This window comes from Zea mays, chromosome 2, assembly GCF_902167145.1.
Source record: "Zea mays cultivar B73 chromosome 2, Zm-B73-REFERENCE-NAM-5.0, whole genome shotgun sequence".
In the NCBI taxonomy this organism is placed as follows: domain Eukaryota; kingdom Viridiplantae; phylum Streptophyta; class Magnoliopsida; order Poales; family Poaceae; genus Zea; species Zea mays.
The window spans coordinates 59029680-59053557 of NC_050097.1; the positions used below are offsets into that span (position 1 = coordinate 59029680).

General features: G+C 48.2%; 1 protein-coding gene and 1 long non-coding RNA gene across 4 annotated transcripts; one reads left to right on the forward strand and one right to left on the reverse strand.

Moving 5' to 3' along the window:
• Window positions 1-446: 446 nt before the first annotated feature.
• LOC100274185 (Alpha carbonic anhydrase 1 chloroplastic) lies at window positions 447-2843 on the reverse strand. 2 transcript variants are annotated; one of them, NM_001148559.2, is made up of 7 exons: window positions 2594-2843; window positions 2426-2481; window positions 2103-2227; window positions 1778-1986; window positions 1415-1630; window positions 1100-1282; window positions 447-985 (listed from the first exon to the last, which is right to left on the reverse strand). In NM_001148559.2, exons 1-7 carry the CDS (start codon window positions 2750-2752, stop codon window positions 836-838), a joined length of 1098 nt encoding a protein of 365 aa, NP_001142031.1. In that variant the 5' UTR covers window positions 2753-2843; the 3' UTR covers window positions 447-835. The 2 variants fall into 2 exon arrangements, with proteins under 2 accessions (NP_001142031.1, XP_008667592.1); XM_008669370.3 differs by having other exon boundaries at window positions 472-985; window positions 2584-2735.
• A 954-nt stretch (window positions 2844-3797) lies between these two features.
• Window positions 3798-6579, forward strand: LOC103646498 (uncharacterized). Of its 2 annotated transcripts, none has more exons than XR_002269020.2 (4): window positions 3798-4948; window positions 5249-5342; window positions 5883-5993; window positions 6272-6579. It is a non-coding gene; the product is annotated as an uncharacterized lncRNA (long non-coding RNA). The 2 variants fall into 2 exon arrangements; XR_002269021.3 differs by having other exon boundaries at window positions 3824-4480.
• The last annotated feature ends 17299 nt before the right edge of the window (window positions 6580-23878 follow it).

The following is a 23878-nucleotide window of genomic DNA, read 5'->3' on the forward strand; positions in this document are numbered from 1 at the left end:
CTATCTCCGGCATACTTCCTATCTCACTTCTTATTCAACTCCCTATTTCAAACCTCTCTCTATAAACAGTATATCTACAGCGCAAAACAGTGTTATAAACACTCTTATGCACAACGTTGCTGGAGTTGACCTAAGTCCACCCACTCAACTGTTTACAAGATAAGAGAATCATGACCCGTTAAGGTATCTAATGTCTAATCAATAAAAAATACATCTTTTATCCATTTTATCTTTTCTCTCTCCATTTCGTTGTGTCAGGCTTTAGAGCAGCTCTAAAAGACTATTTATATTTTTTGTAATTGATATAAAGAGATTTTTTGTAAAAAAAATGTCTTCCAACAGCCTATCTAAATTGTTATATCTAATATAGTCATCTTCTATTACAGGTTTCTAGCTAGCAAAACGTAGAAAATATGAATGTCTCTCTAGACTACAAAGAAAATATTGAAAAGATGTTGGAGATTGAAAAAATATATAAAATGATTTTATGCAAATGACTCTGTAAATAATAATTTAGAGGATGCTCTTAGATGATTGCGTCTATCTGTTACGTTATTCGCTGCAATGAAGATCATGCGTCGACCAACAACATGCTAATCATTACTAACAGATAAGGAGGATAGATTTTGCAGAAACTAAACAGCTTAAATCTCCTAACCTAGCTAAACCCACAGACCCACTGACGAACATTCAGTCCCGAGAGCACCAAAACCGGCGGCAGAACAAGTGCAGAAGAACACAAAGACTTCGACGAGAAACAACTGACAAGTAACCCAGAGGACTTGGCGTCGCCACCAAGGACCAGGCCACGCATACGGGGCAGCGCATGGCACGGCTACGGCGCCGTCTTCTTGTTGATGAACCCGTTGCGGTAGACCTGGACGACGCGGCCGTTCCTCGGCTGCGTCGGCCTGTTGTTGCGCCTGTAAGCTTGCTCCAGGGGCGCCATCAGGGCGGCGGCCTGGTCCACCGTCATCTCCCTCACCTGTTGGTGTTCCAGAGAGAGACCGTAAACGCAGTGCAGTGCGCGTGACCGATCTGTAGCACGCAAGGGGGGGGGGGGGGGGGGGGGGGGGGGGGGGGGGCCTTCTTCTCTTACCTGGGCCAGGACGCTCCAGATGACGTTCTCGGTGCAGGGCGGCGTGGTGAACGACCCGACGTAGCGGTAGTACGTGTGGGAGTAGAGCCTGAGCGACCACAGGCTGACGTCTCCGGCGGCGACCGGAGCGCCCTTGTCCGCTCTGCAGCCCTCCGCGTGCAGCGCGGCCAGCTTGTCCTGGATCTGTGCCGCCGCGCGTCGTCCGCGAACAGACCAAGTTTAAACGCAGAGTCGGCGGTTACTATCGTCGAAGATGCTATGCCGCCAACGACGACGACGACGAGGATGCATTAATGCATATGGTAGATTCAGTACCTGCCAGAGCAAAGGATCCGGCCTGCCAAACCGGTAGAGCATGGCCACCACGGTGACGTTGCCGTCGTCGCTGGCGTGGACCATGTGGAGCTCGACGGGGAACCGGCGGCCGTCGACGGTGTGCTCGGAAGGCGAGTGCCAGTGCACCTGCTTCAGCGTGTACAGCTTCCCGCCGACGCTCACGCTCCCGGCGCCGCCGTCGCCGTCGAAGCGCAGCTGCGTGCATCATGCACCGGCGGAGAAATTATTGGAGACACATCGATCGACGGGCCCGGCAGTCGTACAATAATACAATTCGATCCGCGGCGCAGCATTGTGTTTGAAAAAAAAAAAACAAACAAACAAAAACAGGCAACGACAGACCGCGACGTTGACGACGTTGTCGACGAGGGTGGCGTTGGCCACGGTGTAGTCCCTGTGGAGCGGCTGCAGCGCCGGGTTGGAGACCGCCTGGGCCGTGGAGATGTCGATCGGGGACTGCTTCGTCCCTGTCGCGCACTGCCTGAAGCTGGGGCTCAGTGCGCCCCAGTGGTCGGGACCGACGGAGCCGGTGTACCCGAACTTGGCGCCATCTGGAAACAGCAGTAGCAGAGAGAGATTACAGGAGAACTAATGCAAGTCTCGGGCTCTGCCGCAGACGAAGAACACAGTACGTGTAAGTGTAGGACGCGTGGATGCAATCACGTACTAGGAGGGTCGCAGGCAATGGCGGCGGCGGCGCAGAAAGAGCACAGCAGCAGGAGACGGACGACGGCGGCTGCGTTCGCGGTGCGACAGGTCGTCATCCGAAACAAACAACGAAAACTCTGAGCTCTGAAAACGGAAGATGCAGTCACGCGCACGCAATGCAGAAACATTGCCTGAAAGCTAGTGAAGCCCCGAATGCACGCACGATTAAATAGGGACCAGACACAACACAAGAGGTAGATAGATAGATGATAGATAAGATAATGCCCATGATCGACCGGGAACTAGTGACGGCCACGTACGTCTCATCATCTTACTGCTCACCTTTGGTTTGCTGCTGCGTGCACTGCAGACAGATCGGCCTCGCTCGCACTCGATCCCTGCAAAAAAAAAAAGGAGGGCACACGCAAGCCGGTTGATTCCACGTATCCGTCAGAAGATGGATCGTAAAGGAGGCAATCATGCAAAGCGCTCGTAGCGACCTGACCAGACCTCTCCGAGCTCGCCGCTACACCACCCTTTCGGAAAGATAGATGGGTCAGCCTGTGCAGGATGGGTGGGTGAGTGGCCCGGAAGCTCCAGGTGATCCAAGCGGGGATGGTGGTGTGGTGTTAACTTGCGCTTGGACTCCACCAACGAGCACGCATGCATATATAGGAAGCATGTCGGTCACCGCGCGCCCACTCGATCGACGCCACCGCCCGTCTTCCTGCAACCGCTCCTTTGTTTCATCTTCTGAGACTGAGAGGCAGTGATGCTCTCCTGGGCCATGGTGGTTCTCGCGTCACGGTCGTCGCGCGCGCGGAATTCGCGAGGGACGTAGTGCTCCTCGTGGAGACAGGCAGCAGCAGCATGCATCTACTCTAGCACACGTCCGTCTCTTTAGCCACGTTTGCACGGCACACGGAAGAGCAGCACGTCTCGCGTCGGCGAGTGCGTTGCGATTAGCTATAGGAGAGCAGCACACGTTATTATAACCTCACGTCCTCACGCGTGGGCGGTTAGTTAGGATTAGGAGCAGCCAATCAAAACCACGTCGTCCTGCGCATGCACACACTTGGCACGACTTTGTGCTGAGACTGAGAGAGTTGTTCGTTGACCACGACCGCAGTGCATTTCAAGAGTCTGATCAATGATTCCTTTCCACCAGGTGAAAATCTCTGCCATTTTCTTTGCCAAAGACCCACCACGTGCACTACACCACAGGCCGCACGATCTAGTTTCTAATCAGAGAGGCCTCCTGTCATGCATGTACACGTACGTACGTCGTTCGACCACTCATCGGAGATAACACCCTGTCTCTTGAGGGGGTGTCGATCTAAGGGTTAAATGTAACAAATACAAGAGTCTAGGTTCTTCGCCAAGAGTTCGTCTCTACACGACTCTCCATATATACAATGTCCCTTAACAAATATAATTGTTTTAAAAGACACCTTATTATATAATACAGTAATTTGTTAAATGTCTCTTGCACATAAAAAACCGATCAAGAGACTCTAGGTTGCATAGGCCCTTTATACCTCGACTATATATATATATATATATATATATATATATATATATATATATATATATATATATATATATATATATATATATATATATATATATATATAGTTTATGTATTAAGAGCCCTAGGCTCTCTATAATGGAGGAAGCCCTAGTCATTCTAGTCTAGAGGTTAGGCTGCACCGCCTTTTCAACTGAACATAACATGCAGAGGTCCGAGGCCCAACTGAAAGAGCCCAAACGCTAGCCTCATTCACCCTACGGGATCACACCAGATCGTCAACCGCCCTCATCCCCTCTCTCCTCACGCCAATCCAAACCCTAGCCATCGCCGCCATCGCCGAGTACCAGGCCTCCGGGGAACGCCTCATCGGCCTGCATGTCGATCCACACCGCCCTGCTCCGTGCGTCACCCTCCCCACGGAGGCGAAGGCGCCCTGCGCCGGAGATCGCGGGATGGTTCCACGCGGCTCCTAGGCTACCAGCTGGCCATACGGATCTTGCCAAGATCGCTTCCTCACTCCTCTTCCCTGAAGGCGACAACGACTGTGGAGGAGGCAGCGGGGGTCAGCGAAGAGGTGGTCGCGTTCACGCGGGGCGCAGCCTCGCGGCCCGAGTTATGTCTCATCTTCCCCCCTCCCCGACGACGCGGACTCCCATGGTTTGTGGCTTCGTGATTCATCATATTGGAACCCCTCGCCGCCTTCCCAGCCAGCGCCAGCACCCCCACCCAGCGACCCCGCCGTCGCCGGTGACCAGCCCCAACCCCATCACAAGGCCGGCGACAAGGAAGCGGATGTTGCCACCGCCGAAACTGATGGGTACAAGGCGGGGTCGTCCTCATCGCACCTGTCTCGACTGCTCCGGGAGGTAGGCATCGACGACTCCTGGCTGCTTGTGCTGCTGTTACTTGCAGGCAGGCTCTGAATGTTGCCAATAGGCTCTGAATGCTGCTGCTACATAGCCAAGCTTGTCAGCATTGCGACCCTTGGTGGATGAATAGGGTCTGCAATAGGTGAATGTTCTTGTTTTTCATCTTCAGATGATGCATGTTCCATTGGACGTATCAGTATAGTTGCAACCAAGGATTTGTTCATTTTCTTTTCCCCTTTTGACCGCGTCAGGGAAATTGGAATTAAGGGCTTCAGACATTTTTTAAGTGCATTGTACTTTTTTTCATGGCCTACTCTTTGTGAATTATCATGTCAATCATGGGCATTGGTAATATCTTGCCCGTTAGGTGGCGTTAACACATTGTGTTGATGAACCTAAAGACGTACGGAGTGCTCGAAAGGGTGTTGTAAACATGTTCTGAGATGTGGCTATGATAATCTAAAGGTGTGGATCTAACTTGTACTTTCCAAACTGTTCTGAGATAATGTCAAATATTGTCATGACTCGATTTTGGTAGACTACATATTAACACATCCTATTTCTATATTAAGAAAAAATGCATATAATTAGACTTCATGAAAAAAATGCTTGTGCTAGTTTCAGTTCTTCACTGTTTTTATGATTATATCTATATTATTTAATTATGAACAACTTGTATCTGAATCTGAATGTAACAAATTACTAAATTTTTTATTTACATTGTGAAACATGTTGGTTGACTTACATCCCATATTCCTGTTGCAGTTATCTCCTATATTGCAGTTATCCAGAACCGCGTCGCCCCTCCATTCATCCTTGACAACGCTGCCTGTGTTGCTTTACGTGTTCAGGGCTTCAGGTTTGAGCATTTTTTTCTTAATTTTACACTCCAATATAATGTTCAATTGGAAAACGGTCAATCGTAGTAACAGAGATTCAATGTTGTAATCCCTTTACGGATTGTATGCTTCATTGGAACCTCACCAAGAATTTGCAATAGGAGCCATATGCACTTAGCTGTAGTCTTTAAAAGTGGTCTTTAACAAAGGTTATTTTTTATGCACTTCACGGCAAATTACCCTTACAGGTGACATATTTTTAAAAGTAGTATTTAAGCAAGGTTATCTTACGTACTAAATTGTTGAGTCTACTTCTCAAGGTTTAAGTAAACAATAATGCAGCCTCGATACTTCTTACTAGGTGTAGAGACGATGCTTTTAAAAATGAGGACAAAACTATCACTTCATACTAGTTGTCACCACTTTGAGATAAAACATGAATAAGCATCCATGTGCGTGGAACAAAGGGTGAACAGATTTTTTCATCTGTGATCTGACATTAAAAACAGTCTTACTGCGTTTTACGCTAAATTTATGACACTTTTTAATGTGTTTTACAGCAATCCAGGTGCCACCAGTGTGGGCGCGACCCATCATGAGTCGATGCTAGCGAGCCAGCCATAGCGCGACATCTGATGCTTCTGCTTCCTTACATGAACATGCATCAATAAGTCAGCCATCTAGCCCTACTTACTGTAACCAGCATGCATGATCCACCTCTGTAATTTTTATTTCCTAAATATGTGTTTTTATGCTAATTTGAATACGCTATTACGCCCAATTACTAGATCGCGCGTATGCTCCGCTTTGTAAACACGTAGACCACCAATCTGATCTTCTAACTCAAGTTTGCATTCAGTTTAGACTTTAGGTTATGTTAGTCATAACAAACTTGAAAAGACATATTAACAAGGAAAGATCATCTTAACAGTTCATGTTACATTTGCAGATATGGACCTCGGTGGTTTTCTCCACATTAGGAAAGCTGGAAGAGCCTTTTGAACTCAGTTTTTTTGCTAACAGTGGTGTTATGGTGAAACAGAGTTTTGTGTGTATGTACCAACAGCTAAAATGTAAACACGACATTATCATAGTTGAGTATAGGAATAATTATCTCTTATATCTTATTGCAAAATCTGACTGTAGATGGTTAGCTTGCATTTTACGCTACAATTACCTCAGATCACTTGTTGTATCTTACACCAATTTACAAATTTTTTTGATGCATTTTATGACAACCTCATGCGCTGAGAGATACATTCGGTTTACATTCGTTATTATGAAACAGTTGAACGATTTACGTTAAAATTTATACTCATTTACGTTGTTTTGGTTCACAATTTACGCTGAAATCCATTCGAGCCAGAACCCGCGCTCAATCGGTCGCACGCGATTTTCACGCTGTAATTCAGGCCTCATTTGCTGTTACGAAACATGTATACGATTTACGCTAAATTATGTACTCATTTACGCTGTTTTAGCTCACGTTTTATGCTAAAATCTATTTGAGCCAAAACCCGCTGTAAGGAAAATGGACCCCGGGCCTTTTGGCTATTTAAATTGGTGGTGTTTGGTGTTTGATATAGTTTTCATTGCTTTGGTCCCTAAACTTCTCCCCCTTTGGCATCAACCACCGAAAAGGAAGACATTAAAAGCATGTAGGAAGTAAATAAAAGCTTGCCCTCAACAAGAATTGTATCAAATGATATCACTAGAAGGATATTAAATTAAGCCATGAATGATACCACTGGTAGGAGTTCCTCAAAAGATTACTCCCCCTAAATGAGTATTCTCCTTTAGAAAGAGTTTTTCTCCCCCTTTAGAGATGAAGAAATACTCCCCCTGACAGAGATCCTCTACTTAGGAAAAAGCATGTGAAAAATTAGAGGTGCAAGACATGATTTGAAAAGACTAGCTTCCCTTATGCATAGGTAACAGAATATGAGTTAACTACTTATGCATTTTTGCAACATGGAAGCATATGATATGAAATATAGTCTAATCAAATATTGGAGAAGACATGTAAACGATACTGAATGTAGTCTCAAAAGATACCAATTGAAGATCAATGGCGAGCTTGAGAGACATGAGAGTTCTTGGAGATTTTGCAGTGGAAGATTGTTGTCTTTATCTGGGGACTTTATTTTCCTTACAATGAGACTATCACATGAAATAGACTTGAAAAGGTGTTAGTCTCAAAGTGTTAGATTATAGAGTAACCTCCCCATAAAGGTGTGCATACAAGTTTTGAATACTTGTAGGAGACATGCACTTTGATTTGATATCAAGAGGGGCAAATTATCTATAATCCCAACTTTGGTACATATAAGTTAAATGATACAACTTGTAGAAATCAAAATTTTCAATTGATGCATCATTTACTATGGAGTGATATAAAAGCTATGTGTCGTGCTTTAACTAAACATTTTAAGCCATATAGGTTTGCTTAAGTATATGAATTAAAAACAAGCAATCCTACCATATGATTTACCTAGTATGCATGATTTTAAACAAAAGTACATAACAAAAGTAATACTAGGCAAGAAAGGTAAACTAGATAAAAGGTAAATAGATACGCATATCTAAAAAAACGAAGAATACAATAAAACTAGTTACCTTAGTCATGGGTGGGAAATTTGGGTCCAAAATTTTCACTAACCCACTTGGCAATAAACTTGATCCTATATGATGTATCCCATGATATACATCCCAAACTTGCCAAGTCTCCAAATTTCCCGTGGACCTTCGGTCCACTCACTTCCCTTTCGGGATCCAAACCTTCTTGATGCTTTTCATGGTTGAAATTATCTCCTTTGGCACCCATATGCGTTTGGCCCCCTTTCCTTTGTTGGCTTGCTTGTTGGCCTTGATTGCTATCACCTTTCCATTATTTTTCTTCTTGATCAAATATGGTGTAGCATCCTTTTTGTTCACCTTTTTGATGTAGGTGTTTGAGATTTTGCTTGATGGCTTTTGTTTGAGCTTTTGTCTTTGTTTATCCCCGGTCATCGCCTTGCATTGGAAAGACTTGTGGCCTTCCTTGTGGCATAGCCTACAAATCACAGTTTCTCCCTCCATAGGCTTGTTCACTCCTGCAGTGGTGTTATCCTGTGGAGGTTGGATTTGTTTGGCTTTGCCTTTCTTGTCATACAAAGCCTTGCCAAGGCGAGCCACTTCTTGCTTTAATTGTTCATTTTCCTTTGCAACCTCATCCGTACATGTCTCTACAACAATATTCTCAACAACGACTTGGTTGCAGGGGTTAGAATCATCAATTAAATCAAAGCAGGAAGTAGAAGCATCTTTCTTAATTATTTCAGGTATTTCAACTAAAGATGCTGCTGGGGTGCTACCAATGTTTTCTAGCTTAGTAGTTAGCTCATTGTTGTGTATGCTAAGAATTTCCATTTTCTCTAGCAAATTTTCAATAGCTTCTTGGGAGCTAGCTAACTTAGCCTTAAGTTTTTCATTCTTTTTAATAAGGCTATCATCGGTAGCAGTGGATGGAGCACTAGATTCTAATAGCTCAATTTTAGTTGATAGCTCATTATTTAAGTTTGCAAAAGTTTCAAATTTTTCTAGCAAACCTTTGTAATCATTTTGAGAACTAACCAACTTATTTTTCAAAGTTTTAAGTTGAGCTTTTTGCTTAGTGCAAACATCCTGGAAAAATTCTACGGCTTCCGCAAGCTCATCTAGAGAGGGCTTTCCCTCACCTTCATCATCACTACTACTTTCATCACTAGAGGATGGAATGCTTTTGTTACCTCTTGCCATAAGGCATTTGTGTGATGACCGTGATGATCGTGACGAGGACCGATGGCTGCGCGTTCTTGGAGGTTCATCTTCACTTGAAGAATCATCCCAAGTTCTAACACTTGTTAGCGCCTTGCCTTTGCTCCTCTCCTTTTTGGGCTTGGCCATATTTGGACAGTTGTCCCTGAAGTGGCCCTTCTCCCCACATGCGAAGCATCCTTGTAACGCCCCGAATTTTTGCAGTTGAATTTTTTCTTTCTTTACTCGCCAAAATTCGGGCGTTACCTTTTCTTTTTCTTTTTCCCCTCGCTAAACCTTGACCTTTTCCAAAGTTCTAGCGGGATTCGGTTTGGATTTCCCGTGTAAGAAAAACCCTAAATACTTTATGTTGTTTGATGCACCATGCCGAACCTTGCATTTCTTTTGATTGCTTTGAAAGTGCAAATGCATTCATATAGAAAGATCGGATTTCGAGAACAAGCGGAAAATCTTTTATCTTTCTTTCTCTCTCTTTCTCTCTCCCCTTTCTCTCTCTCTCCCGCGCCCTGGGCCGACCCCGGCCGGCCCAGCCGCCCCCTGGCGCCCCCCCCCTTGGGCCCAATTGGCCCAAGCCGCCCCCCCCCCCACCTCCCCTTTTTCCCCAAACCCTCTCCCTCTCCCTCTCATTTTCTCTCATTCTCTCCCTAGCGCCGCCCCTACCCCTGCCCTAAGCCGCCGCCGCCCCTGCCCCCTACCCTAGGCCGCCGCGCCGCCCCCTGCCGCCGGCCGCCCCTCGCCGTCGATCCCCGCCGGTGAGCCCCCTCCCCCTCCTCCCTCTCCTCCCTCCCCTCTTCTCTCCCCACCCCCGCGCGCCCCCTGGCCGCGCCGGCAGCCGCCCCAGCCCCGCCGTGGCCCCTGGCCGCCGCTGGCCGGCCCTCGGCCGCGCCCAGCCGGCCCCGGCCGCCGCTGGCCCGCCCCGGCCGCTCCCCTGGCCGCCCTGGCCCGGCCGCTGGCCGCCCCCAGCCGCGCCCCGCCCGGCCGCCAGCCGCCCCTAGCCCGCGCCCCGGCCGCCTGGCCCCCTGGCCGCGCCCCCCTGTCCCGGGCCGGTTCAGCCGGCCTCGGCCCCGGCTCAGCCGCCCCCGGCCCCAGCTCGGCCGCCCCCCCCGCGCTCGGCCGCCCCAGCTCGGCCGCCTGCCCCCGGGCCGGTTCAACCGCCCCTAGGGCCGGTTCAACCGCCCCCCCCTCTGTTTTTTTTATTTATTTTTTATTTTATTTTATTTACTTTCTGTGATTATAATTACTGTATTTTAAGTAGGCTAATCACTGTTCATGCTATGGGAAAATAGGAAGTTTAATTTAAAATTCCGTTATGCTATTGATTCACGTAGTTAATTGTTTACCCTGTGCAATGTTGATCAACTAAAAGTGATTAGGTTTCCATTAGTATATATAAATATATATAACAGAATTATTTTGTTAAAAACCAATTGTGTCATTAGTGCATAAGATTTAACCCCCTGCGAGACCCTTTCCTGTTTCTTTCTAACCATAACAAATGCGATATCGAATGTCATACTTGATGCATATTCGCTTTATTTGTTATCTTGTATGGTGTACTGTTCTTTTGTATTAAATATGTGGATGGATGTATGTATGTTTGCGCTCGCATAGAGAACGATTCGGTCGAAGAGCCCGAGGAATTCGCAGGAGAAGCCCCTGAGCAGCAGTCGGTTGGTGGAGGCAAGTGTCCTTTGACCTATCTCTGTCCTATTCATTATTTAATTCACCTCCCGCTTACACATTTATGCCTAAGGATTGACTAGCTTTTGTTATCCATGTCCTTGTTTACCTATCTGGGTTGGATTATTACTGTTTAGCTTTATGCTATTGCTCAACTCTAATCAATGAACATGATGTGGTTATCTATGATACGCTGTTTTCCCGTTCTTCTTTATGATCATACTTGTGGTTTTCAAGGGGACTCGAGCGGTTTCTCGAGTGCCTCTCCGTAAGGACCTGTTCTATGGATGACCGCCCGGGAAAACAGTGCAACCATGAGGGTGGAATGGGGTGCCCTTAGCTGAATAATTAGAGGATCCGGGATGTAGTTCACTTAGCCGTCGTGCCGTCAATGGGGCTCGGTGTATGCGGCTCGCTCTGCCAAGTTTGGGTTCGCCCCTTGGGGAGGAGTGCGGTGCATTTAGGAAACCTAACGGGTGGCTACAGTCCCGGGGAATCTTTGTAAAGGCTACGTAGTGAAACCCTGCCTATTCACCTTGGTAGTGTTTAAGGGTTTGATCGGCCCGAGGCAAGAGGGAATCACGGCTTGTGGGTAAAGTGCACAACCTCTGCAGAGTGTTATGAAACTGATATATCAGCCGTGCTCACGGTTATGAGCGGCCAAGGGAGCTCCAGTGATTAGTGGTACTTGATCAGAGACATTGTGGTACAGGTGGTTATGAGATTGATGGTTCTGGTTATGATTATGGTATTGGTAAGTGGTATTCTTTCCGTTTGGAAAGGGTACATCGGGTTAATAACTTGGGTTAATGCTAAAACTTGGCTTTCTACTAGTAAATAATAATCTGACCAACTAAAAGCAACTGCTTGACTTATCCCCACATAAAGCTAGTCCACTACAGCCAAACAGGATACTTGCTGAGTATGTTGATGTGTACTCACCCTTGCTCTACACACCAAACCCCCCCCCAGGTTGTCAGCATTGCAACCACTGCTCAGGCGAAGATGAAGCTGTGGAAGGAGACTTCCAGGAGTTCCAAGACTACGACGAGTTCTAGGTGTGGGTTAGCGGCAACCCCCAGTCGGCTGCCTGTGAAGGCCGCGTTATCTACGTTTCTTTTCCGCACTTTGATTTATTGTAAGAACTATATGGACGTCTCAGACGTATGATGTAATCGACTATTTCCCTTATTAATACTATTTTGAGCACTGTGTGATGATGTCCATGTTATGTAACTGCTGTGTACGTGAATAACTGATCCTGGCACGTACATGGTTCGCATTCGGTTTGCCTTCTAAAACCGGGTGTGACATAAGTGGTATCAAAGCCGTGCTGACTGTAGGACCGCTAACCTAGAGTAGAATGGTCGTTCTAAGGACTATAGACCTCTGTCTCTTCCTTGACTTTGATATCCCTTCAAAAGTTGGTCCTACTGACCAAACCTATGTTCTACTACATATTATACCTTGCTGAAAATTATGTTTTATTCTGATCCTTCATTTATTTATGATTCATTACTTGCTGGTCATATTAATTCTATTCTCACCCCTTTTGCTTGCGATGTCTTTTGTAGATGGCTCGACTTAGACACACTGCACGAAAGTCAGTCATCCCCTTCTTACCCTCCCGCCTTGCTGAGCGTCCGCTTCGCCGTCCCGTGGCCGGACAGTCCAGCCACTTGGAGAGACTACACCACCGCCTGCGTGAGGAGCAGGAGCGTCGACGACAGGAGCAGCAGAGCTCTTCCTTCTCGCTCCACCAGGAGATAGAGTCTGTGAGGAGCTGCTCCCCTGTGCTTCCCCTGGAGGCGCCCCCTGCACCACCACTGGGCGCCCCAGCTTCTGGAGTAGCTGCTGGAGGAGACCCAGACGACGGAGATGGCGACGACAGCTCGAGCCACGACACCGACTTCTCTGCTAACCTTGAGCCGGAAGGATGGGTTGCTCGACCCATCACTCGCGACGCTGCTCGCGGGTGTCACTTCCACGATGCGCTCGACACCCTGCTACGTCGGGCATTTGACCGGCATACTTGGTCCGTCGAGTATCGCTGTGTGGTCTACCAGCATAGTCGCGGGGTCTACCCGGATCGCTGGGAGGCAACTTGCTTGGTGCGCTGCCCGGAGAACAGTCTCCAGGGAGCGGAGGCCTGTTCAGAGCACTATTCTATCTCTGAGCGGGACTCAGCTGAGGCAGCCATGCAAGATGCTGCACGGCGTGCGCTTTCGCACTACTGCTCGGTTTTCGGTGGGGCAGCTAACGGTCTTGACCTGAAGTATTACCCCCGCCGTTCATCTGGCAGCACAGGAGGCGTGATTGTCTCACCTGTCGGTGAGGGCAATCCTAGGTTGAGCAGCACAGTCAACCTAGCCGCCGTGCTAAACACGGAGCTGGACCATGCATTAGATGAGCTGAGTAGGGCTCGTGCTGAGATCGCCCAGCTGCGGGCTGAGCGCGCGGAACGTCGTTATCTGGATGGTGGTTCCCCCGCTCCCGTCGGGACTCAGCACCCGTACCGCTCACCTCAGCGTGGACACCAGTCTTATGGCAATCCCGCCTGCAAGACCAAGATAACTCTAGAGCCATAGATCGTTAGAGTTGGATCTTGTAATTAATACGAAATATATACGTAGAAGCTTCAGTCTTAGCGTTAGTCTCGGTCTTAGTTAGTCTTAGTTAGGCAGGGTAGTTTGCTATATCCTGTGCATTTATGTTTGTCATGATGAACTATGATTGGTTTGGATCTTTGTAATGATTGTCACCAGAGTGTGGGTATCCCCTGCATTTTGGTTTACCTATTATGTTAATAAAGTTAGTTATATAGTTGGGAAAACCTTTATTCTACTTTCCTCTTTTTCTGAGAAGCTGTGTGGCCTGTGTTGGAGATCAGTGAAGATGCTCATCTGTTCAGTGCTGTTGAGGAATTCTATTCTCTTTTCTTATGCTGCAAGATTTGCCAGATCAGTTCTGATGTGTGGTTGCGTTCTGCAGATGTCAGAGAACAGGCGCAGAGGAGGAAGGCGTGCTCAGCAGGAGCGAGCCGGTCAGCAAGATGAGGCGCCCCAGCAGCAGCAGCTGCCGCCCCCGCCCCCGATGTCGATTGAGCAGATGTTTCTGATGCAGACTCAGGCAGTTCAAGCCATCGGTCAGACTCTGGCCGCCATTCAGCAGCAGCAGCAGCAGGCTCCACCTCAGCCTCAGATGCCTCAGATGCCCAGAGACAAGCGTGCTGAATTCATGAGAGGTCATCCCCCAACGTTTGCTCATTCTTCTGACCCTATGGATGCTGAAGATTGGCTGCGCACTGTGGAGCGAGAGTTGCATACCGCTCAGTGCGATGACAGGGAGAAAGTTCTGTATGGTCCCCGTCTGTTGAGAGGAGCAGCCCAATCATGGTGGGAGTCTTACCTCGCCACCCATGCCAACCCCGACACCATCACCTGGGAAGAATTCAGAGGTAGCTTTCGTCAGTACCATGTGCCTGCAGGTCTGATGACAGTGAAGAAGGAGGAGTTCCTGGCCCTTAAGCAAGGGTCATCGTCTGTCAGTGAGTACCGGGACAAGTTTCTGCAATTGTCTCGCTACGCTCCCGAAGATGTCAACACCGATGCCAAGCGACAATACCGTTTTCTGAGAGGCTTGGTTGACCCTCTGCAGTATCAGCTGATGAATCACACCTTCCCAACATTCCAGCACCTGATTGACAGAGCAATCATGACAGAGAGAAAGCGCAAGGAGATGGAAGATCGTAAGCGCAAGATCAGTGGACCCCAGCCTGGAAGCAGCAGCCGTCCCCGTTTCTCAGGCAATCAACCTCAGCAGTTCAGGCAGAACCAGCGTCCACCTCAGCAGCATCAGCAGCGTCAGCAGTATCAGCAGTTCCAAAGGCAGTATCCTCAGCATCAGTACCAGAATCGTCAGAGCAATCAGTCAGGAGGAGGTCAGTTTCAGAGGCAGAATCAACAGACACCTCGTCTTCCTGCCCCAGCAAATCAGCAGAACAGTCAGGCAGCACCAGCTCAGGTTGGAAACAGGGCATGTTTCCACTGTGGAGAGCAAGGCCATTGGGTGATGCAATGTCCGAAGAAGGCAGCCCAGCAGCAGTCAGGCCCCAATGCCCCAGCAAAGCAAAATGTGTCTCAGCCTGGAGCAGGCAACCGCTCTCAGCAGCGCTATAATCATGGAAGACTGAACCACTTGGAGGCTGAAGCAGTTCAGGAGACCCCCGACATGACAGTAGGTATGTTCCCAGTCGATTCCCATATTGCAGAAGTGTTATTTGATACTGGAGCAACACATTCTTTCATTACTGCATCATGGGTAGAAGCACATAATCTTCCAATTACTACCATGTCAACCCCTATTCAAATTGACTCAGCTGGTGGTAGAATTCGAGCTGATAGCATTTGTTTAAATGTAAGTGTGGAAATAAGGGGGATAGCGTTTCCCGCCAACCTTATAGTGATGGGTACTCAGGGAATAGATGTCATCCTAGGGATGAATTGGTTAGATAAGTATCAGGCAGTTATCAGTTGTGATAAAAGGACAATCAAGTTGGTGTCCCCACTAGGAGAGGAAGTGGTGACCGAGTTAGTCCCGCCTGAGCCAAAGAAAGGAAGTTGTTATCAGATAGCTGTTGATAGCAGTGAAGCAGACCCAATTGAGAGTATCAAGGTTGTGTCTGAATTCCCAGATGTGTTTCCAAAGGATTTACCGGGTATGCCACCAGAGCGGAAAGTTGAATTTGCTATAGAGCTTCTTCCTGGAACCGCCCCTATCTCTAAGAGAGCTTACAGAATATCTGGACCAGAGTTGGTTGAGCTTAAGAAGCAGATTGATGAGCTGTCAGAGAAAGGTTACATCCGGCCAAGCACCTCGCCTTGGGCCGCCCCTGTCTTGTTTGTGGAGAAGAAAGATGGCACCAAGAGGATGTGTATCGATTATCGAGCTTTGAATGAAGTCACGATCAAGAACAAGTATCCTTTGCCCAGAATAGAAGATCTGTTCGACCAGTTGAGAGGAGCCAGTGTGTTCTCCAAGATCGATCTGAGGTCAGGTTATCATCAGCTCAGGATCCGACCTTCGGACATTCCGAAGACGGCATTCATTACCAAGTATGGTTTATATGAGTTCACAGTGATGTCTTTTGGTTTGACCAATGCACCAGCGTTCTTTATGAACTTGATGAACAGTGTATTCATGGATTATCTTGATAAGTTCGTGGTGGTATTCATTGATGACATTCTGGTTTATTCTCAAAGTGAAGAAGAGCATGCAGATCATTTGAGGATGGTATTGCAGAGATTGCGAGAGCACCAGTTGTATGCAAAGTTGAGCAAGTGTGAGTTCTGGATCAGTGAAGTCCTGTTCTTGGGTCACATAATCAACAAAGAAGGATTGGCTGTGGATCCGAAGAAAGTGGCAGACATTCTAAACTGGAAAGCGCCAACAGATGCTAGAGGAATCAAGAGCTTCATTGGAATGGCCGGATATTATCGGCGATTCATTGAAGGGTTTTCGAAGATTGCGAAACCAATGACAGCGTTGCTAGGCAACAAGGTTGAGTTCAAGTGGACCCAGAAATGCCAAGAGGCCTTTGAAGCGCTGAAAGAGAAGTTGACAACAGCGCCTGTCCTAGTCTTGCCTGATGTGCACAAGCCCTTCTCTGTGTATTGTGATGCTTGTTACACAGGTTTGGGATGCGTGTTGATGCAAGAGGGAAGAGTTGTGGCTTACTCGTCCCGACAGCTGAAGGTTCATGAGAAGAACTACCCAATCCATGATCTAGAGTTGGCAGCAGTGGTTCACGCACTGAAGACATGGAGGCACTATCTGTATGGACAGAAATGCGATGTTTACACAGACCACAAGAGTCTGAAGTACATATTCACTCAGTCGGAGTTGAACATGAGGCAACGAAGATGGTTAGAGTTGATCAAAGATTATGAGTTGGAGATCCATTACCATCCAGGAAAAGCGAACGTAGTGGCAGATGCTTTGAGCAGAAAGAGTCAAGTCAATCTGATGGTCGCTCGTCCGATGCCTTATGAGTTGGCCAAGGAGTTTGACAGGTTGAGTCTCGGATTTCTGAACAATTCGCGAGGAGTCACAGTTGAATTGGAACCTACCTTGGAGCGCGAAATCAAAGAAGCGCAGAAAAATGATGAGAAGATCAGTGAGATTCGGCGATTGATTCTAGATGGCAGAGGCAAAGGCTTTCGAGAAGATGCAGAAGGTGTGGTATGGTTCAAAGACCGCTTGTGTGTTCCCAATGTCCAGTCTATTCGGGAGTTGATTCTCAAGGAAGCTCATGAGACAGCTTATTCGATTCACCCTGGCAGTGAGAAGATGTATCAGGATCTGAAGAAGAAATTCTGGTGGTACGGAATGAAAAGAGAAATCGCAGAGCATGTGGCTATGTGCGATAGTTGTCGAAGAATTAAGGCAGAACACCAGAGACCAGCTGGATTGTTGCAACCGTTGCAGATCCCTCAGTGGAAATGGGATGAAATTGGCATGGATTTCATAGTCGGATTGCCTCGCACTCAAGCCGGCTACGATTCCATTTGGGTAGTAGTGGACCGTTTGACCAAGTCAGCCCACTTCATACCTGTCAAGACCAACTACAACAGTGCAGTATTGGCAGAATTGTATATGTCTCGGATCGTTTGTCTTCATGGTGTGCCAAAGAAGATAGTGTCAGACAGAGGAACGCAGTTCACCTCTCATTTCTGGCAGCAGTTGCATGAAGCCTTGGGCACGCATCTGAATTTCAGTTCAGCTTATCACCCGCAGACAGATGGTCAGACTGAAAGAACCAATCAAATTCTTGAAGATATGATGAGAGCCTGTGCGTTGCAAGATCAGTCCGGATGGGACAAGCGATTGCCTTATGCAGAGTTTTCCTATAACAACAGTTACCAGGCCAGTTTGAAGATGTCACCGTTTCAAGCGCTGTATGGAAGGAGTTGCAGAACTCCGTTGCAATGGGATCAGCCTGGAGAGAAGCAGGTGTTTGGGCCAGATATTTTGCTTGAAGCCGAAGAGAACATCAAGATGGTTCGAGAGAATCTGAAGATAGCGCAATCGAGGCAGCGAAGCTATGCAGACACAAGAAGAAGAGAGCTGAGTTTTGAAGTCGGAGACTTTGTCTATCTGAAAGTGTCACCGATCAGAGGAGTCAGAAGATTCGGAGTCAAAGGCAAGCTAGCACCCCGCTACATTGGTCCGTATCAAATTCTCTCAAGCGTGGAGAAGTGGCTTATCAGCTCAGCCTGCCAGAGAATTTGTCTGCTGTGCATGATGTCTTTCATGTGTCTCAGTTGAAGAAGTGTTTGCGTGTGCCAGAAGAGCAGTTGCCAGTGGAAGGTCTTGAAGTCCAGGAGGACTTGACCTATATTGAGAAGCCAGCTCAGATCCTTGAGGTTGCAGATAGAGTCACCCGAAGGAAGACCATCAGAATGTGCAAAGTCAGATGGAATCACCACTCTGAGGAAGAAGCAACCTGGGAGCGTGAAGATGATCTAGTGGCTAAGTACCCAGAGCTCTTTGCTAGCCAGCCCTGAATCTCGAGGGCGAGATTCTTTTAAGGGGGATAGGTTTGTAACGCCCCGAATTTTTGCAGTTGAATTTTTTCTTTCTTTACTCGCCAAAATTCGGGCGTTACCTTTTCTTTTTCTTTTTCCCCTCGCTAAACCTTGACCTTTTCCAAAGTTCTAGCGGGATTCGGTTTGGATTTCCCGTGTAAGAAAAACCCTAAATACTTTATGTTGTTTGATGCACCATGCCGAACCTTGCATTTCTTTTGATTGCTTTAAAAGTGCAAATGCATTCATATAGAAAGATCGGATTTCGAGAACAAGCGGAAAATCTTTTATCTTTCTTTCTCTCTCTTTCTCTCTCCCCTTTCTCTCTCTCTCCCGCGCCCTGGGCCGACCCCGGCCGGCCCAGCCGCCCCCTGGCGCCCCCCCCCCTTGGGCCCAATTGGCCCAAGCCGCCCCCCCCACCTCCCCTTTTTCCCCAAACCCTCTCCCTCTCCCTCTCATTTTCTCTCATTCTCTCCCTAGCGCCGCCCCTACCCCTGCCCTAAGCCGCCGCCGCCCCTGCCCCCTACCCTAGGCCGCCGCGCCGCCCCCTGCCGCCGGCCGCCCCTCGCCGTCGATCCCCGCCGGTGAGCCCCCTCCCCCTCCTCCCTCTCCTCCCTCCCCTCTTCTCTCCCCACCCCCGCGCGCCCCCTGGCCGCGCCGGCAGCCGCCCCAGCCCCGCCGTGGCCCCTGGCCGCCGCTGGCCGGCCCTCGGCCGTGCCCAGCCGGCCCCGGCCGCCGCTGGCCCGCCCCGGCCGCTCCCCTGGCCGCCCTGGCCCGGCCGCTGGCCGCCCCCAGCCGCGCCCCGCCCGGCCGCCAGCCGCCCCTAGCCCGCGCCCCGGCCGCCTGGCCCCCTGGCCGCGCCCCCCTGTCCCGGGCCGGTTCAGCCGGCCTCGGCCCCGGCTCAGCCGCCCCCGGCCCCAGCTCGGCCGCCCCCCCCGCGCTCGGCCGCCCCAGCTCGGCCGCCTGCCCCCGGGCCGGTTCAACCGCCCCCCCCCCCTCTGTTTTTTTTTATTTATTTTTTATTTTATTTTATTTACTTTCTGTGATTATAATTACTGTATTTTAAGTAGGCTAATCACTGTTCATGCTATGGGAAAATAGGAAGTTTAATTTAAAATTCCGTTATGCTATTGATTCACGTAGTTAATTGTTTACCCTGTGCAATGTTGATCAACTAAAAGTGATTAGGTTTCCATTAGTATATATAAATATATATAACAGAATTATTTTGTTAAAAACCAATTGTGTCATTAGTGCATAAGATTTAACCCCCTGCGAGACCCTTTCCTGTTTCTTTCTAACCATAACAAATGCGATATCGAATGTCATACTTGATGCATATTCGCTTTATTTGTTATCTTGTATGGTGTACTGTTCTTTTGTATTAAATATGTGGATGGATGTATGTATGTTTGCGCTCGCATAGAGAACGATTCGGTCGAAGAGCCCGAGGAATTCGCAGGAGAAGCCCCTGAGCAGCAGTCGGTTGGTGGAGGCAAGTGTCCTTTGACCTATCTCTGTCCTATTCATTATTTAATTCACCTCCCGCTTACACATTTATGCCTAAGGATTGACTAGCTTTTGTTATCCATGTCCTTGTTTACCTATCTGGGTTGGATTATTACTGTTTAGCTTTATGCTATTGCTCAACTCTAATCAATGAACATGATGTGGTTATCTATGATACGCTGTTTTCCCGTTCTTCTTTATGATCATACTTGTGGTTTTCAAGGGGACTCGAGCGGTTTCTCGAGTGCCTCTCCGTAAGGACCTGTTCTATGGATGACCGCCCGGGAAAACAGTGCAACCATGAGGGTGGAATGGGGTGCCCTTAGCTGAATAATTAGAGGATCCGGGATGTAGTTCACTTAGCCGTCGTGCCGTCAATGGGGCTCGGTGTATGCGGCTCGCTCTGCCAAGTTTGGGTTCGCCCCTTGGGGAGGAGTGCGGTGCATTTAGGAAACCTAACGGGTGGCTACAGTCCCGGGGAATCTTTGTAAAGGCTACGTAGTGAAACCCTGCCTATTCACCTTGGTAGTGTTTAAGGGTTTGATCGGCCCGAGGCAAGAGGGAATCACGGCTTGTGGGTAAAGTGCACAACCTCTGCAGAGTGTTATGAAACTGATATATCAGCCGTGCTCACGGTTATGAGCGGCCAAGGGAGCTCCAGTGATTAGTGGTACTTGATCAGAGACATTGTGGTACAGGTGGTTATGAGATTGATGGTTCTGGTTATGATTATGGTATTGGTAAGTGGTATTCTTTCCGTTTGGAAAGGGTACATCGGGTTAATAACTTGGGTTAATGCTAAAACTTGGCTTTCTACTAGTAAATAATAATCTGACCAACTAAAAGCAACTGCTTGACTTATCCCCACATAAAGCTAGTCCACTACAGCCAAACAGGATACTTGCTGAGTATGTTGATGTGTACTCACCCTTGCTCTACACACCAAACCCCCCCCCAGGTTGTCAGCATTGCAACCACTGCTCAGGCGAAGATGAAGCTGTGGAAGGAGACTTCCAGGAGTTCCAAGACTACGACGAGTTCTAGGTGTGGGTTAGCGGCAACCCCCAGTCGGCTGCCTGTGAAGGCCGCGTTATCTACGTTTCTTTTCCGCACTTTGATTTATTGTAAGAACTATATGGACGTCTCAGACGTATGATGTAATCGACTATTTCCCTTATTAATACTATTTTGAGCACTGTGTGATGATGTCCATGTTATGTAACTGCTGTGTACGTGAATAACTGATCCTGGCACGTACATGGTTCGCATTCGGTTTGCCTTCTAAAACCGGGTGTGACAATCCTCTCTTCCTTTGCTTTTTCCTGTCAATGTTAAAGAGAAGATCCTCGACCTGCAGGGGCACACCCATTAGATTAATCTTGCGGATCATCCTCATTACCTTTCCGACGCGTCGGATTGTTTCTTCGTCCTCGGAGGATGATGTGCATGGTTGATTATCTTCATCATCATCACTTTCTTCTTCTTCCTCTTCTTCACTTGAGGAACTTGGAGTGGGAGCCTTCTTTTTGCCCTTCCTTTCATCACATGCAAAAGCATATGGCCTTGAGGAAGTTGGCTCCTCTCCCCGACTCATTTTTCGCGACATCTCAAAGGCTGCAATTTTCCCAATCACAATGGTCGGGGTCATGTTGCTCAAATCCTCCATGTTGTGAAGGATGGTGATGATGCTCCCATATCTTTGTTGTGGTAGCAGGGAGATAATCTTCCTCACAATGTCCGCATCACCTAGCTTATCAAAGCCGGTTTGGCTCATTTGAAACGCTTTAGCTTCACCGCTAAAAAGAGCCGACGCTTTTTAGAGGAAGGGATGGATACCCATAGGCCACCACACTTCGACGGCACTAACTTCCCATATTATAGTGCTAGAATGGCTTGTTACCTAGAGGCCGTTGATCTAGGTGTTTGGAGAGTCACTCGTGATGGGATGAAACCTCTCAAGAATCCCGAGAATTTAAAATCTCCAAGTGGCTTTTCAAGTGGTTTTGGTTATTTGGTCCAAAAATAGTAATTAAGTGAATTATGGAGTTAGGGGGAGGCTTAAGTCCATAATCTCACATTACGGGGACAAACATGCATCCTAGCAAGTAGATTGTATATTTATATTCAAATGTTTGTAATATTTGCTTGCTTTGGTTGTGTTGTCATCAATCACCAAAAAGGGTAGATTGTAAGGAAAATGGACCCCGGGCCTTTTGGCTATTTGAGTTTTGGTGTTTGATGAACAACACAATCCGTGAACTAATAAGTTTTCTAGTGTTTGTGTTTGTAGTTCACAAGATGCGAAGAGAATTGGACCAAGGCAATGAGGATGCAACACCTCAAAAGAAGACATAAAAAGATGCATAGGAGTCCAATACTCAAGAACAAAGAAGCCCGAAGAAATCAGCGAAGAAATCCAAGATGAGGGCTGTCAGCCAGCGCCTGGTGGCGCACCGGACATTGGTGTCCGGTGTGCACCGGACTGTCCGGTGAGGCACCGGACAGTCTGCGCAGAGAGGCCGCAGAAAGGCGCTCTCTGGCTGTAGCACCGGACTGTCCGGTGTGCACCGGACTGTCCGGTGTGCCAACGGGCAGAAGGCAACGGTCGGATCCAACGGTCGTCTGCTACAGGCGCCAACGGTCGGCTGACGTGGCGTGCACCGGACATCTACTGTTCAGTGTCCGGTGGTGCACCGGACTGTCCGGTGCACCTGACGACAGAAAGCTGTTGCTTTCTGTCCAACGGCTAGTTGGGGGTGTGGAGGCTATAAATACCACCCCAACCGGCCATTCTCTGGTGTGAGAGCCCAAGCAACATACCAAGACACATAGTGCATATTTCCAAGAGCTCAAACACCCAAGTGCTTAATAGAATCACTCGGTGATTAGCGTAGGTGCTTTGTGAAGTGCTTAGGTTAGTTAGACCGCTTTAGCGCTTGCTCTAGGTGAACCCTAGATTGTTGAGTGAGTTTAGATAAACCTCACAACCCCTCGGCTCTCGCGTGAGTCGTTGTAATTGTACCGAGTGGGGCGAGAGTCTTGCGAGACCGTGACAACCGCGTTTGTGTCACGGCCGCCACCGTGTACCGGAGGGAACGAGGCCCGCGGCGTTTCGGTCGGAAGCTCGATAGTGGAGACGGCGGGGAGCGTCCGAGAGGAGCCGGAAGCGGAGCACCACTTGCGCGTGGAGAAGGCCCGCGGCTCTCTACGGAGTTACTCGACCGAGGTGCTTGGCCCTCGCGTGGGCTTCCCTTTGCGTAGGGGCACCAACGAGGATTAGTCGGGACCTTGCGTGGTTCCGGATACCTCGGTAAAAATACCGGCGTCATCCACGAGAGTTTGCTTCTCTACTTAGCTCTTTACATTCCGCATTTATATTAAGCATTTAAGTTTCAATCTTGTAGTCTTACTTATTTAGTGTAGATTGAAACTTAGCCTTTGCGGTAGAGACAGCAACACTTAGACAAAACCTAGCTTGCACATTCTAGTTTGATTATTTTCATAGGTTTTGCTCTAGGGATTTAATTGTGGCCTAGTTTAGTAAAAGTTTTAGAAGTCCTAATTCACCCCCCCCCTCTTAGGCGTCACCCGTTTCCTACACCCGCGCACGATCAGACGCACGCGATTATTACGCCGTAATTTCGGGGCCCATTTACGGTTACGAAATAGATATACGATTTACGCTAAATTTCGTACTCATTTACGCTATTTTGGTTCATGTTTTACGCTAAAATCTGTCCGAGTCAGAACCGATCACGATGGGACGCGCGAGATTTTTACGCCATAATTTTCGGGCCGCATTCGCCGTTTCAAAACCGATCTACGATTTACGCTAAAATTCGTAATCATTTACGCTGTTTTTGTTCACGTTTTACGCTAAAATCTGTCCAAGTCAGAACCCGTGCCCGATGGAACGCACGCTGGTACGGAACGTGGGTATACCTGGCTGGGGCTTCCTGGTACTAATGGAAGCCCAGGGCTTCCAT

Bases quoted from the DNA above. Each gene is read 5' to 3' on its own strand.
- LOC100274185 (NM_001148559.2), bottom strand. From the start codon at position 2,752: ATGCATGCGTGCTCGTTGGTGGAGTCCAAGCGCAAGTTAACACCACAC. The intron at 2,482-2,593 runs GTCTGGTCAGGT...TTTTTTTTGCAG, and splicing joins GTAGCGGCGAGCTCGGAGAG to GGATCGAGTGCGAGCGAGGC. The intron at 986-1,099 runs GTAAGAGAAGAA...GAACACCAACAG, and splicing joins TCTGGAGCGTCCTGGCCCAG to GTGAGGGAGATGACGGTGGA.